The sequence below is a fragment of the Ranitomeya variabilis genome, chromosome 3 (assembly GCF_051348905.1).
Source record: "Ranitomeya variabilis isolate aRanVar5 chromosome 3, aRanVar5.hap1, whole genome shotgun sequence".
NCBI classification, from domain to species: domain Eukaryota; kingdom Metazoa; phylum Chordata; class Amphibia; order Anura; family Dendrobatidae; genus Ranitomeya; species Ranitomeya variabilis.
The window spans coordinates 776,435,426-776,452,630 of NC_135234.1; the positions used below are offsets into that span (position 1 = coordinate 776,435,426).

At 45.7% G+C, this 17,205-nt stretch overlaps 1 protein-coding gene across 3 annotated transcripts in view; it reads right to left on the reverse strand.

Moving 5' to 3' along the window:
- Positions 1-16,942, reverse strand: part of LOC143817467 (vitamin D3 hydroxylase-associated protein-like) — a 63,836-nt gene extending 46,894 nt beyond the window's left edge. The window contains exons 1-3 of one of the 3 annotated variants that reach the window (XM_077298900.1): positions 16,726-16,942; positions 13,780-14,007; positions 12,523-12,636 (exon numbers count right to left, since the gene is read on the reverse strand). In XM_077298900.1, coding sequence (XP_077155015.1) covers positions 12,523-12,636; positions 13,780-13,995 — 330 coding nt within the window. In that variant the 5' untranslated portion in view covers positions 13,996-14,007; positions 16,726-16,942. Of the gene's footprint in view, positions 1-12,522; positions 12,637-13,779; positions 14,008-14,110; positions 14,179-16,725 lie in introns of those variants that run through there. The other 2 variants (XM_077298899.1, XM_077298901.1) reach the window with 2 other exon arrangements.
- Between the last annotated feature and the right edge of the window lie 263 nt (positions 16,943-17,205).

Sequence of the window (17,205 nt, forward strand, 5' to 3'; positions counted from 1 at the left end):
TTGGTAGACATGTACAACCACATCCCAGTGAATTCCACCAACTGTACCCCAGCATACCTGATGAGAGGAAGATCCAGCAAGCTACCTGTTGATCTAGACATGGGGGTCTTAACCCCAGAAGATACCTCGCCAAATGCAGATTGGGATACAGAAAGGCAGCAAAGGTACCGCAAAGTACAGGAATGCGTAGAAAGAAGTCTAGCCCAAGCCAGACAAAAACAAGAAAGGGACTACAACCAGCATGCTCCTGCAATTCCCTTGTCGCCAGGTGAACAAGTACTCAAATGGAAGAGGAGACTACACAAACTTGACGACCAATGGGAAGCAGAACCATATACCATCCTGCCATCCGACTTTGACAATACAAAGGTCTGTCTCATCAGCAAAGATGGAGGAGAAACTTTGACAGCAATATCCAGGGACCACCTCAAAGTATGCCCTGACAAGCTGAGAGATAGAGAAACAGATCCAAGAACATTGCCACCTGTGGAAGAGGAGAAGGTGATACACGCTGTTCTTGGGGACTTTCCCCAGTCTTGGACTCAAATAAATCAGGCCATCGTGGTACCTGTTTTGACGTTTCATCAGCCAAAACCGCCGGAACCAAATGTGATGCCAGATCATCTGGAGCCAAGCGAGACTCTGCACCAACAGATTCCAACAGCCGACGCGATCACAGCCGTAACTCACCAACAGCAGACTCCAACAGAGGACACCATGCCAACAGATGAATCGGCAAGTCCACTCTCTGCTGTCGGTGAATCTGCCATGCCTACAAGTAGTAGAAGCAGTCCTGAGAGCTCCAGCATACCAGTGCTACCTAGACTCACTAGAAGTGTAGCCAAAAGACAGTGCACTACACCAGCGATAGCAAGCACAGTGTACCCTGTTAGGTCATTAGCAACCCCTGCATTGCGGAGGTCTACACGTAGCACTAAAAATCAGACCCCAATTCGCTACAAAACTTGGAAATATTAACGGTTGCTGCTGTTTGGTTGAAAATGTTTGTATATATATCTTTGTTACAGATTTAAAATGGACAATGGAGTAATGGACAGTGAATTGCTCCAAATCCTTTCATTATACTTTTAAAAAGGATCCCTTTGTTTACCCGGGATCCCTGCTGTTTCAAGTTTGCACACACTGAACTGGGAGTCATGAACTGTGCATGACCGAGACTTTCGCAATGTTCAAGTGTCCTCACCTCCCACAAAGGGAAGCACTGTTAAATTAATTTGTTTTAAAGCATTTCAAAATTTTGTATGTCTTTTTGCTAATGTATTGTTGTTCTTCTTTTCCCAGTCCCGGAGTACTGGATTTAACAGGGGGGGAGTGCGGCGCCCCAGTGTCCTGGTCGTCGCAGTGATGTCATTATCCTTTCAGGGGAGAAGTGATGTCATGTCTGAAGGCAATGAAAGACAACCACATTCAGGTATTACACACATGCAACATGTTCACACTCCAGACCAGAAGGGGTTGCTCTAAGCCTGTTTAGGGTGAACGCCCTTATTTACATCCTGATTTGGAGAAAAAGGAGTTCAGTTCCTGTCAGGCAGAGAGAAGGAGAGGAGCTCTGCTGGCATGACGTGCTGCAACTCCTGGGAAAAGACACTAAAAGGTGAATATACTGCAGAGAGTGTGCAGGAAAGCGGAGCATAGGAGAGAAATACCAGAGGGAGAACAGCCAGGAACAAGCTGCTCCTTTCTGAGGCGCAGAAGCCGGTAGCCAGATACACCGAGGGAGTAACTGTCTCCAAGCCTTGCTCCAGAGACCGGCAGGACAGTCAATTCCAAGTTGGCTGCCAGATCTTAATACCTAAGAAGACACGGAGGCAAATTGTGGGAGAGGGGCATCTCTAGGGTCCCTATAAAGAAGATCCAGGCCTACCCAGTCATACGGGTTGTCCTATCCATACCATCTGGGGGACGGAGAGAGAGAACATCAGAAACATCCACGAAAGTTGTGAGGACTATCCCGTGGTGCTCAGCAGGGAGGTACTACAACACACAGGCGCTAGTAGGAAGGCTACTGATTTCCACCTGGATAAGGGGACTCTGGAATTGCCTTCAGACCGACCGGACCCTGCCTGCCCTGTCGTCTGGCGCTCCGGGCTGAGGATACCATCTGAAGTCTTCAGTAAACAAGGTAAAAGACTGCAAACCTGTCTCCTCGTTCTTTATTGCACCTTGCCCATATATAAACTCTGTTACTGGACACCCCTGAGGGCCACGGACCGGGTCAGCCACCTTGACATCCCCCGAACCGCAGGACCCGGTGCCGAGTACCCCATTGCCCTACACTGGGGGTGATCCACATGCATCTGTTGTGAGGTGCACCTTTCTACTGTCAGATTGCCTGAGTGCATGGACAATGCGGTCTTTGACATGCTGGTGGAGGGCTGGGATGGCTTTTCTCGCAAAGAAGTGTCAACTGGGTAGGTCATAGCGTGGCACTGCATAGGCCATCAGGGCTTTGAAAGCTTCACTTTCAACCAACCGGTAGGGCATCATCTCTAACGAGATTAGTCTAGCAATGTGGGCGTTCAAACCATGTGTACGCAGATGAGAGGATGAGTACTTCCTTTTCCTAACGAGAGTCTCTTGTAGGGTGAGCTGGACTGGAGAGCTGCATATGGTGGAACTAGCAGTGTTGGTGGTGGACATGGCGGATTGAGAGAAGGTAGTTGAAGGTATTCTTGCTGTTGGCCTACATACAGTGTTTCCTACCAAGAACCTGGTGATTCCCTGACTGCTTTGGCCTTGCGACGATACCTCCACATTTGCTGCACGTGGTGTCGTAACCGGTGTGCTTACAGTGAGGGAAGGAATGTAGCGTTGCTGACTAGCTTCATTGTGAGCGGGTGCAACAACGTTACGGGATGTTTGGTAGTTAGTCCAGGCTTGCAAGTGCATGGTGGTTAAATGTCTACGCATGCAAGTTGTATTTAAATTTTTGACATTCTGACCTCTGCTAAAGGTCCTTGAGCATTTCTTACAGATCACTTTGCACTGATCATTCGGATCTTGGTTAAAAAATTGCCAGACTGTAACATAGTAACATAGTAACATAGTTAGTAAGGCCGAAAAAAGACATTTGTCCATCCAGTTCAGCCTATATTCCATCATAATAAATCCCCAGATCTACGTCCTTCTACAGAACCTAATAATTATATGATACAATATTGTTCTGCTCCAGGAAGACATCCAGGCCTCTCTTGAACCCCTCGACTGAGTTCGCCATCACCACCTCCTCAGGCAAGCAATTCCAGATTCTCACTGCCCTAACAGTAAAGAATCCTCTTCTATGTTGGTGGAAAAACCTCTCCTCCAGAGGCAAAGAATGCCCCCTTGTGCCCGTCACCTTCCTTGGTATAAACAGATCCTCAGCGAGATATTTGTATTGTCCCCTTATATACTTATACATGGTTATTAGATCGCCCCTCAGTCGTCTTTTTTCTAGACTAAATAATCCTAGTTTCGCTAATCTATCTGGGTATTGTAGTTCTCCCATCCCCTTTATTAACTTTGTTGCCCTCCTTTGTACTCTCTCTAGTTCCATTATATCCTTCCTGAGCACCGGTGCCCAAAACTGGACACAGTACTCCATGTGCGGTCTAACTAGGGATTTGTACAGAGGCAGTATAATGCTCTCATCATGTGTATCCAGACCTCTTTTAATGCACCCCATGATCCTGTTTGCCTTGGCAGCTGCTGCCTGGCACTGGCTGCTCCAGGTAAGTTTATCATTAACTAGGATCCCCAAGTCCTTCTCCCTGTCAGATTTACCCAGTGGTTTCCCATTCAGTGTGTAATGGTGATATTGATTCCTTCTTCCCATGTGTATAACCTTACATTTATCATTGTTAAACCTCATCTGCCACCTTTCAGCCCAAGTTTCCAACTTGTCCAGATCCATCTGTAGCAGAATACTATCTTCTCTTGTATTAACTGCTTTACATAGTTTTGTATCATCTGCAAATATCAATATTTTACTGTGTAAACCTTCTACCAGATCACTAATGAATATGTTGAAGAGAACAGGTCCCAATACCGACCCCTGCGGTACCCCACTGGTCACAGCGACCCAGTTAGAGACTATACCATTTATAACCACCCTCTGCTTTCTATCACTAAGCCAGTTACTAACCCATTTACACACATTTTCCCCCAGACCAAGCATTCTCATTTTGTGTACCAACCTCTTGTGCGGCACGGTATCAAACGCTTTGGAAAAATCGAGATATACCACGTCCAATGACTCACCGTGGTCCAGCCTATAGCTTACCTCTTCATAAAAACTGATTAGATTGGTTTGACAGGAGCGATTTCTCATAAACCCATGCTGATATGGAGTTAAACAGTTATTCTCATTGAGATAATCCAGAATAACATCCCTCAGAAACCCTTCAAATATTCTACCAACAATAGAGGTTAGACTCACTGGCCGATAATTTCCAGGTTCACTTTTAGAGCCCTTTTTGAATATTGGCACCACATTTGCTATGCGCCAGTCCTGAGGAACAGACCCCGTCGCTATAGAGTCCCCAAATATAAGAAATAATGGTTTATCTATTACATTACTTAGTTCTCTTAGTACTCGTGGGTGTATGCCATCCGGACCCGGAGATTTATCTATTTTAATCTTATTTAGCCGGTTTCGCACCTCTTCTTGGGTTAGATTGGTGACCCTTAATATAGGGTTTTCATTGTTTCTTGGGATTTCACCTAGCATTTCATTTTCCACCGTGAATACAGTGGAGAAGAAGGTGTTTAATATGTTAGCCTTTTCCTCGTCATCTACAACCATTCTTTCCTCACTATTTTTTAAGGGGCCTACATTTTCAGTTTTTATTCTTTTACTATTGATATAGTTGAAGAACAGTTTGGGATTAGTTTTACTCTCCTTAGCAATGTGCTTCTCGGTTTCCTTTTTGGCAGCTTTAATTAGTTTTTTAGATAAAGTATTTTTCTCCCTATAGTTTTTTAGAGCTTCAATGGTGCCATCCTGCTTTAGTAGTGCAAATGCTTTCTTTTTACTGTTAATTGCCTGTCTTACTTCTTTGTTTAGCCACATTGGGTTTTTCCTATTTCTAGTCCTTTTATTCCCACAAGGTATAAACCGCTTACAGTGCCTATTTAGGATGTTCTTAAACATTTTCCATTTATTATCTGTATTCTTATTTCTGAGGATATTGTCCCAGTCTACCAGACTAAGGGCATCTCTAAGCTGGTCAAACTTTGCCTTTCTAAAGTTCAGTGTTTTTGTGACTCCCTGACAAGTCCCCCTAGTGAAAGACAGGTGAAACTGTACAATATTGTGGTCGCTATTTCCTAGATGCCCGACCACCTGCAGATTCGTTATTCTGTCAGGTCTATTAGATAGTATTAGGTCTAAAAGTGCTGCTCCTCTGGTTGGATTCTGCACCAATTGTGAAAGATAATTTTTCTTGGTTATTAGCAGAAACCTGTTGCCTTTATGGGTTTCACAGGTTTCTGTTTCCCAGTTAATATCCGGGTAGTTAAAGTCCCCCATAACCAGGACCTCATTATGGGTTGCAGCTTCATCTATCTGCTTTAGAAGTAGACTATCCATGATTTCTGTTATATTTGGGGGTTTGTAACAGACCCCAATGAGAATTTTGTTACCATTTTTCCCTCCATGAATTTCGACCCATATGGACTCGACATCCTCATTCCCTTCGCTAATATCCTCCCTTAAAGTGGACTTTAGACAAGACTTTACATAGAGACAAACCCCTCCTCCTCTCCGATTTTTACGATCCTTTCTAAACAGACTGTAACCCTGTAAGTTAACTGCCCAGTCATAGCTTTCATCTAACCATGTCTCGGTTATTCCCACTATGTCAAAGTTACCTGTAGATATTTCTGCTTCTAGTTCTTCCATCTTGTTTGTCAGGCTTCTGGCATTTGCGAGCATGCAGTTTAGAGGATTTTGTTTTGTTCCTATCTCCTCGCTGTGGATTGTTTTAGAAATGTTCTTACCTCCCTTCTGAGTATGTTTTCCTGGGTCTTCTTTGTTCGAGTCTAATGTTTTTCTTCCCGTCCCCTCTTCCTCTAGTTTAACGCCCTCCTGATGAGTGTAGCGAGTCTTCTGGCGAATGTGTGTTTCCCAGGTTTGTTGAGGTGTAGTCCGTCTCTGGCGAGGAGTCCATCGTACAAGTAATTCACACCGTGGTCCAGGAATCCGAATCCTTGTTGTCTGCACCATCGTCTTAGCCAGTTGTTCGCATCAAGGATCCTGTTCCATCTCCTGGTGCCATGCCCGTCTACTGGAAGGATAGAAGAAAAAACTACCTGTGCATCCAGTTCCTTTACTTTTTTCCCCAACTCTTCAAAGTCCTTGCAGATTGTCGGTAGGTCCTTCCTTGCGGTGTCATTGGTGCCAACATGTATCAGAAGAAATGGGTGGACGTCCTTGGAGCTGAAGAGCTTTGGTATCCTATCAGTCACATCCTTGATCATCGCACCTGGAAGGCAGCATACTTCTCTTGCGGTTATGTCCGGTCTGCAGATGGCTGCTTCTGTGCCTCTCAGTAGTGAGTCTCCCACCACCACCACTCTTCGTTGCTTCTTGGCTGTACTTTTTGCTGTCACTTGTTGCTGCGTACCCTTTTCTTTTTTGCTTGCTGGTAGTGCTTCATCCTTAGGTGTGCCATCTTCAACCTGTACAAAGATTTGATATCGGTTCTTCAGTTGTGTGGTTGGTGATTTCTCCATGGTCTTCTTGCTTCTTTTGGTCACATGCTTCCACTCATCTGCTTTTGGAGGTTCTCTGACACTTTTTTCACCTTCTGTGACCAGTAGAGATGCTTCTTTTCTGTCTAGGAAGTCTTCATTCTCTTTGATGAGTTTCAAAGTTGCTATTCTTTCTTCCAGACCCCGCACCTTTTCTTCTAAAAGGGCCACTAGTCTACACTTCTGACAGGTGAAATTGGATTCTTCTTCTGGTCGATCTGCAAACATGTAGCACATGCTGCAGCTCACCATGTAGGTTGTCACATCTGCCATGTTGCTCCCAGATCCTGCTGACTTGCTGTGTGCTTTCCTTCTTGTGTAATCTACTCAGCCAAGCTTTCTTGCAATAATGTCCTACAGGCACGCGGTTTGGTGATGATTTCCAAGCAGCTGGTCCCGGCTGTACCCAACGATCTTCTTGCTGAGGGAGACTCTTCGCTTTTCCCAGAAGGCACCTGGAATATGCAAATTATCCTCCTCAAGCTTGAATCCCTGGTTTGGTGATGCTTTCCAAGCAGCTGGTCCCGGCTGTACCCAACGATCTTCTTGCTGAGGGAGACTCTTCGCTTTTCCCAGAAGGCACCTGGAATATGCAAATTATCCTCCTCAAGCTTGAATCCCTGGTTTGGTGATGCTTTCCAAGCAGCTGGTCCCGGCTGTACTCAACGATCTTCTTGCTGAGGGAGACTCTTCGCTTTTCCCAGAAGGCACCTGGAATATGTAAATTATCCTCCTCAAGCTTGAATCCCTGGTTTGGTGATGCTTTCCAAGCAGCTGGTCCCGGCTGTACCCAACGATCTTCTTGCTGAGGGAGACTCTTCACTTTTCCCAGAAGGCACCTGGAATATGCAAATTATCCTCCTCAAGCTTCAATCCCTGGTTTGGTGATGCTTTCCAAGCAGCTGGTCCCGGCTGTACCCAACAATCTTCTTGCTGAGGGAGACTCTTCGCTTTTCCCAGAAGGCACCTGGAATATGCAAATTATCCTCCTCAAGCTTGAATCCCTGGTTAGCTTGAATCCCTGGTTAGCTTGAATCCCTGGTGTACTCTTCCTACTATCGAATACCTTTTCAGGCATTGCACACTGTGCTACTCTAACCGGATGGCCACGCTGTCCTACAACTGTTTTTGGTTTTGACACACGTTTTTGGCCAGATACGGGCCTGCCAGATGAAAGCTGTTGCGATGTTGATGCCTGCTGAGGCTCCTCCTCCTCCGCTTCAGAGATACTGCCAGCGGCACCCTGTTCCCCCAATGGCTGCCAATCGGGGTCAACAACTGGGTCATCTATCACCTCCTCTTCTATGTCCTGTGCACCTTCCTGTGTGTCACCGTGTAAGGTGCTATAGCGTTCGGGACGGGGCACCTGTTGTGAATTCCGCTCTTGGGCTCCCTCCGGTGGTTTTAAGTGGCACTTTTGTGAGTTCTGCTCTTGGGCTCCCTCCGGTGGATTTAAGTGGAACTGCTGCTCCTTGGATTTAGCAGTCAGCAGCTGCTTCCACTGATCGTTTATTCTGGCTCGGCTATTTATCCTGGCTCTATCCTTCAGCCAGTGCCAGTTGTCAATGGTTCCTGGTTGGATTCACATCTCTGCTTGGATTTCCCTGATATTCTGACCAGTTCAGCAAAGATAAGTCCTTGCTTTGTTCTTTTGCAGTCCACTTGTTGTGGACTTAATCTTTCTGCACTTTCTATGTTTTTTCTAGTCCAGCTTGTCTCTATGGATTTATTCAGTTAAGCTGGAAGCTCTGGGAAGCAGATTTACCCTCCACACCTTTAGTCAGGTGTGGAGATTTTTGTAAACTCTGTGGTGGATTTTTCTAGTTTTTAATACTGACCACACAGTATTCTGTCCTGTTCTATCTATCTAGCTAGACTGGCCTCCTTTGCTACACCCTGCTTTCATTCTGTGCATGTCATTTCCCTCTCCACTCACAGTCAATATTTGTGGGGGGCTGTCCTATCCTTTGGGGATTTTCTCTGAGGCAAGATAGCTTTCCTGTTTCTATCTTTAGGGGCAGTCAGTCCTCCGGCTGTGAAGAGGTGTCTAGGGAGTGACAGGAACATCCCACGGCTACTTCTAGTGTTGTGTTAAGCTCAGGAACTGCGGTCAGTACAGGTACCACCTCCTCTAGAGCACGTCCCGTGTTGCTCCTAAACCACCAGTTCATAACAGGCACCATAGTCTCATCAGGGTCAGTTTCTGGCTCAGTACACTGCGAGGGCAATTTGTGATCTGAGTCAATGGAACAGCATAATAATCTAGCTGTGGCTGTACATCTGTGCACTCGATGTCCGGTTCATCTTGTAATGGCCTGTTAACAATTTCCCTTTCTAACCCAGGCACAGTATATGTAAAGAGCTCCATGGAGTAACCTGTAGTGTCGCCTGCCGCATCCTTCACTTTTGGTTTGGGTGAAGGACACAAGGAAGCGACTTGTTCCTGACCGGGAGCATCCACTGACGACGCGCTGCTTTTAAATTTTGCACTTTCTGAAGAGGAGGCGAAAGAGCTAGAGGCAGAGTCAGCAAGGAGAGCCAAAACTTTTTCCTGCTGCTCCGGCTTTAAAAGCGGTTTTCCAACTCCCAGAAAAGGTAGCGTTCGAGGCCTTGTGTAGCCAGACGATGACGCTGGCTCAACAACTCGAGACTTAGGTGCTATATTGCTTTTCCCACGACCACCTGATGCTCCACGACCACCACCACTACCATCATTACCAGCTGGCAATGACCGCCTACGGCCACGACCTCTTCCACCAGACTTCCTCATTCTTGGAAAAATGTAACCAAACTAACAACCGTTATGTGGTCCTGTAAAACAAGGTAGAAGGTGTATGTAAACTTGTTGTGAATGTAAATCTCCCTTTATAGGTGTGGGAGACTGTTTGAAAAATCAGGCCCACTGTATTACACTACACAGTTTCAGTGTCAGAAAGCGGCTGGCAGATATGCCACAAACAGGACTGACACAGATGTACTTTGTGGCAGTTTAAATCTCCCTTTTTATGTGTGGGAGAATGCAGGAAAAACTCAGGCCCACTGTATTACACTACACAGTTTGATTGGCAGAAAGTGGCTGGCAGATATATAAAAAAATACAAGGGCTGTAGTAGAATTTCAATCTCCCTACAATGATCAAAGGACAAGTATGTCAGCAATAAAAAGGACAGCTGCACACAAGAGTGTGGACAAAGAAACAAGATAACTGCAGAAAGAAGCAACAGGATTTTTGCTTTGAAAAAAGCAGTTGGTTTGCACAGCGGCGTACAAACAGCAATGCAGCTATCAGGGAGCCTTATAAGCTACAGAGCTGATGCACAGAAATCTAGCCTCCACTGTCCCTGCAAAGAAAAGGTGGTGTTGGACAGTGGAAATCGCTGCAGCACAAGCGGTTTGGGGGTTAATCTTCCCTTCCTAACTATATCCCTGCTTCTGATGAAGCGGCAGCAACCTCTCCCTATGCTATGATCGGCAGAAGTAAGATGGCGGTCGGCGTGCACGCCCCTTTATACCCCCTGTGACGCCGCAGAAAGCAAGCCAATCACTGTCATGCCCTTCTCTAAGATGGTGGGGACCGAGACCTGTGTCATCACGCTGCCCACACTCTGCATGCTCCTTCATTGGCTGAGAAATGGCGCTGAACGCGTCATATGAAACGCGACTTTGGCGCGAAGATCGCCGACCGCATGGCCGATCCCACACTGGGATCGGGTTGGGTTTCACGAAACCCGACTTTGCCGAAAGTCGGCGATTTATGAAATTGACCGATCCGTTTCGCTCAACCCTACTCAAGAGTCACCAACAGGTCATGTTTTCAAGATTTCCGTAGTATTGTCCAGGTGAAAATTGCATCACCTTCACAGGCAATAATTCCATCACCTGTGAAATACTAAGGAAATCCTTAAAACATTACCTGTTGGTGGCTCTTGAGGACTGGAGTTGGGGAACCCTGGTCTAAATGGTCTGTAGGAGCCAGAACTCTTACTGGTTGGTAGGGAATCAAATACTTATTTCTCACTGCAAAATGCAAATAAATTTATACAATGTGATTTTTTGGATTTTATTTTTGATTTTCTATTTCTCGATGATAAAATTAACCTACTCTTAAAATTGTAGACTGTTCATGTCATGTAAGTGGTCAAACTTACAAAATCAGCTCCTATAGTTTACTGTACTGTTATCTTTGCAAAACAGGGATGCAGGGTCACTGAACAATGATGTTTGCTGACATGTTGATTACACATTATACCAGGCCATACAGTTTGTTGACTTACAAATATTGAAGGATAAACTATATATATCTCCCATCCTCTGGAATGCTCTGCCCCAACCTGTCCGACTATCAACCACATTCGGATCCTTCAGACGTAACCTGAAAACCCATCTCTTCAGGAAAGCCTACAGCCTGCACTGACCCCGCTGCCTCCTCACCACTACCGAAGCTACCGCCTCACCGACGCCGGTGCTGCAGCAACCCTCAACCTATTGTCTCCTTACCCATAATCCTGTAGAATGTAAGCCCGCAAGGGCAGGGTCCTCGCCCCTCTGTATCAGTCTGTCATTGTTAGTTTGGTTACTGTAAGTGATATCTGTAACTTGTATGTAACCCCTTCTCATGTACAGCACCATGGAATCAATGGTGCTATATAAATAAATAATAATAATAATATAATAAAACAATGCAGGTTAACCTTGTCACCCCTTCCCCTTGATCTGTGATTGATAGCTTGAAGAACAGTTGTGATCTATAAAAAGGGTATATGTCTATGTAACAAGAAATCCAAGACATACAAGAGATCCAGACATCCAAAGAACCAGAGACCCTTTACAAAACCACAGCTAGGAACAGGATAGCTGTCAGATCATGGCTCTATATACAGGATGCAAGCTTAGGGGACCATGGCCCCGGCTGAAAGAATACAGATCTGCTCCATTGACCATCACTGAACCAATTGATACATTTGAGGTAGTCAGGATTTAGACCCACCCATCACCTGAGTCCCATGGATAAGTTTGGGGAAACCAAGAATGGGAACCACCAGTCACCAGGCTCCATGGAGATGTTCAAGGAAGCCAGGTTGATGGCCTTGATGGTGCAAAACTACAGAGTCTCACCCTTCCACTGACTTGCTCCAGCTGAGACTACAGAGCTTCCAGGGCTGACTACCCCACCTGTGGCATGCACACAGAGGAGGTGACAAGTTTAGGAGCAGATCTGTATTCTTTCATCTGGTACTGTAGTCCCCTAAGCTGGCATCCTGTAGAATGTCAAATCTGTGTCACTTGTGATGTTCTGGCTGCTGACTGGTAGAGAGTCTCTGGCTGTGATCTTGTAAAGAGTCTTTGGATCTATTGTTACAGAGGCATATCCCCCTTATATAGGTGACAACTGTTGTCCTTTAAGCCATCAACCAAAGGTCAACAGGAAAGTATGACGGGATTAACTCTTTGAGTATTTTTCAATTTGCATAGTTTTTTCTCCTCTGTTTTGCAAGTCAACATCTATTGTTGAAATATCCAATGTCTCTATCCCTCTAAGATAGCAGACAATGAACTTGCAGCAAACAGCAACACCAGAGTCACATTTAGGATGACTTAATAGTTGTTTCTTGACCAACGAAAGAAAGACAAATAGAAAAGTATACATAAAAATAATAGTATATGTCTCATGGCTTACTGAATTTACGTCTGGATAACTAAGATAGTTAAGATTAAATGCTGTGTCATCACATCGACCTTCAACCTAAAAATTATCAAACCATTCACCTTCTCAATATAGGAGTACAGGACGCTCTCTGGGCTCAGAGACCCGTCCTTCAGCTTCTCGGTCAGCTCCAGCAGAGTCAGCTCCAGGATTGCCCCGCTGTCCAGTCCGGGGTTCTGGAAGAAGAGACAAAGGTCAGAAAACACAGGGAGGAGAAGATGGCACCATGGTCCTGCTCCAGTCTCCACACTGCCAGTGGAGAAGTCATCTCATCAGAGCAGATCCAAAACTCTGAAGAAATAATTCGTAATGTATTATCATACCGGGACAGCGCCAACCTATTACCATATGGAAATAGGAGCCGGACTGGACACGGGCGTCTGTACAGTACATCTGCAGTATGCACAGTGTCTGTACAGTATGTGTGCGGTATGTCTAGTGTCTGTATAGTGAGCGGTATGTACAGTGTCTGTATAGTTTGTGTGCGGTGTGTATAGTGTCTGTACGGACGGTATGTGTACGGCATGTGTGCAGTATGTACAGTGTCTATAGTGAGTGGTATGTACAGTGTCTGTACAGTATGTGTGCGGTATGTGTGCGTATGTACTGTATGTGTACAGTGTCTGTACAGTATGTGTGCGGTATGTCTAGTGTCTGTATAGTGAGCGGTATGTACAGTGTCTGTATAGTTTGTGTGCGGTGTGTATAGTGTCTGTACGGACGGTATGTGTACGGCATGTGTGCGTATGTACAGTGTCTATAGTGAGTGGTATGTACAGTGTCTGTACAGTATGTGTGCGGTATGTGTGCGTATGTACTGTATGTGTACAGTGTCTGTACAGTATGTGTGCGGTATGTCTAGTGTCTGTATAGTGAGCGGTATGTACAGTGTCTGTACAGTATGTGTGTGGTATGTACACTATGTGTATCTTCTCTGAACACCTAGTAGGAGAAGTGGTGAATGATGGAGACGTCACTGATCTACAAATACTGAGTTTACCAAACCCTCTGGATTTCTCTGGATTTCTCTGGGTTTCTCTGGATTTCTTCAGTCCGGGGTCTGAGTGTCGGTGACGTCTCCGTCCTGTCATTTCCATCATTCACCACTTTCCCTTCTTGGTGACGTCTCTTCCATGTTGAGGACCAGTTCACCTGTCAGACAAGTGTTGTGTCCGCACGGTTGGCAGCCGCACATGGTGGCCCTCAGGTCGCAGGTTGTGTCCCCGGCTGCAGTGTACGGGCTCCTGACAGGTGTGATGTTACCCGGCCACGTGAGGAGCGCAGCTCTGGAAGGTTTAGTGCATAGAAGACATTCTGACCTTTCTGTGATACTCGGCCACCGCCGTCCTCACGAGCCGCACGCTGTCCTCTCTCCTCTTCCTCTCTTCCTCCATTCTTCTGAGGATTTTCTGCCTCTTCCTCCATCTCAGGCCAAATACAGACGCAGCCAAGACGCATCCAGCGGTGACCAAGAGCTTACACTCCAGGGCGCGCTCCGAGAGGATCTCAGCCACCTTCTCCTGCATGGTGGCCATGTGAAATCTCTGCTGTGGAGACGAGAGAGGGCGATGCTCAAAATCAGCAACAGCTGAAACCTGCAAACCTGGAACCCAGAACCTGGAACCCACCCAGAACCTGAAACTTGCAAACCTGGAGCCCGGAAACTGGAACATGGAACCCAGAACCTGGAACCCGGAACCTGGACCCTTGAACCTTGAACCTGGAACCCAGAACATGGACCCTGGAACCCGGAACCGTGAAACTGGAACCTTGAACCCAGAACCTAAAGCCCGGAACCCATCCCACTGACAAAACGCCTCTACAAAGTCAAAGGGACAGTGAAATCTGACAGAACTGGAACCAAAACTTCACTGCAGCTCTGGAGGTGACTGGAGGATAAGACCTGATTTAAAAGTGAGTGCAGCTCTGGAGGTGACTGGAGGATAAGACTCTTCACAAGGAGAAACATTGCCACTAAGCACGTGGCTATATTAGACCTCCTGCTTTGATGGGGTAACACTGGACACATTGCTTGTTATCATGTGAGGCTCATTAAATTGTCAATATTGACATTGAGAATTGCTACATTTAATAGTAAAGTTCTCGTTCTCTTTACAGAGGTGATTTGGATAAAAAAAAAACAAAAAAAAACAAATATAGTAATTACATTTGTAAATGCTTTTTTTTTCTTTTTTTTTTTCTTTTATAAATGTCACAAATCAGCAGTTGATAAGGACGTGACTGTGTCCCTGTAATCTTCACAACCATAAAAACAAAGGTAAATCCATAAGACAATGTAAGAAGAATGTAACGTCTGATGGAGCTGAGTAGACCTGTGCTACAAGTTCATCTAGTCTGTCAGAAAGTATTACATCCCCCAATACCCCAATATATATCCCCCAATATACAACCCCCAATACCCCAATATACATCCCCAATACACATCCCCCAATATACATCCCCCAATACCACAATATACATCCTCCTATACCACAATATACATCCCCCAATACCCCAATATACATCCCCCAACACCCCAATATACATCCCCCAATACCCCAATATACATCCCCCAATACCCCAATATGCATCCCCCCAATACCCCAATATACATCCCCCAATACCCCAATATACATCCCCAATACCCCAATATACATCCTCCAATACCCCAATATGCATCCCCCCATACCCCAATATACATCCCCCAATACCCCAATATACATCCCCCAATACCCCAATATACATCCCCCAATACCACAATATACATCCCCAATACACATCCCCCAATATACATCCCCCAATACCACAATATACATCCTCCTATACCACAATATACATCCCCCAATACCCCAATATACATCCCCCAATACCCCAATATACATCCCCCAACACCCCAATATACATCCCCCAATACCCCAATATACATCCCCCAATACCCCAATATGCATCCCCCCAATACCCCAATATACATCCCCCAATACCCCAATATACATCCCCAATACCCCAATATACATCCCCCAATACCCCAATATACATCCCCCAACACCCCAATATACATCCCCCAATACCCCAATATACATCCCCCAATACCACAATATACATCCTCCTATACCACAATATACATCCCCCAATACCCCAATATACATCCCCCAATACCACAATATACATCCTCCTATACCACAATATACATCCCCCAATACCCCAATATACATCCCCCAACACCCCAATATACATCCCCCAATACCCCAATATACATCCCCCAATACCCCAATATGCATCCCCCCAATACCCCAATATACATCCCCCAATACCCCAATATACATCCCCCAACACCCCAATATACATCCCCCAATACCCCAATATACATCCCCCAATACCCCAATATGCATCCCCCCAATACCCCAATATACATCCCCCAATACCCCAATATACATCCTCCAATACCCCAATATACATCCCCCAATACCCCAATATACATCCCCCAATACCCCAATATACATCCCCCAATACCCCAATATACATCCCCCCAATATACATCCTCCAATACCCCAATATACATCCCCCCAATACCCCAATATACATCCCCCAATACCCCAATATACATCCCCCCAATATACATCCTCCAATACCCCAATATACATCCTCCAATACCCCAATATACATCCCCCCAATACCCCAATATAAATCCCCCCAATACCCCAATATACATCCCCCCAATACCCCAATATAAATCCCCCCAATACCCCAATATACATCCCCCCAATACCCCAATATAAATCCCCCCAATACCCCAATATACATCCCCCAATACCCCAATATACATCCCCCAATACCCCAATATACATCCCCCTAATACCCCAATATACATCCCCCAATACCCCAATATACATCCCCCCAATATACATCCTCCAATACCCCAATATACATCCCCCCAATACCCCAATATACATCCCCCAATACCCCAATATACATCCCCCCAATATACATCCTCCAATACCCCAATATACATCCTCCAATACCCCAATATACATCCCCCCAATACCCCAATATAAATCCCCCCAATACCCCAATATACATCCCCCAATATACATCCCCCCAATACCCCAATATACATCTCCCCCACATGAATATTCGGCAAACCCTGACACCACTAAGGTTTGGTTCCAGAGCTAGCGCTCCTCAGCACCACGACTCCTCCACTTCTCAGTCCACCACACCAGCACGTGGGCATAAAACAGGGTTTGGGGAGGGGGCGATGGTCTCACCGTGTGCCGTCAGTGGGTGCAGCTGGTCGTCTCGCCCAGGATTCGGCTTGGAAGCAAAACGAGGAAGGAAGATTCCAGCGAGTTTGTGATGAGAAGAAAAATCCACAATGTATTCGTCAGATTAAAAGTAGAAAGTTCACATCGTCCAGCAGCACAGCCCCAAACCCTCAGCTCATGAATGCCTGACTCATGATTACAATGTGTGCTGAGGATATGTGTAAATCATAGAGAGGCACATGAGTGCAAAAGTCCAATAACACTGAGGCATGTAAATGAGTCTGATGAAAACACTTGAAGAGAAAAGGAAAAAAAGTGGGACAAATCCATGGAGCTCGTACACAGAAAACACAGACCGTTCAGTTAGGATTGTGGGATCAGATCTTGTCTCACATTGGATCCAGAGGGTTCTAGAGTCTAACGGAAAAATACAGAACTTTTACAGTCGCCGCCTCTGACGGACTTGATAACATTTTCAATTTC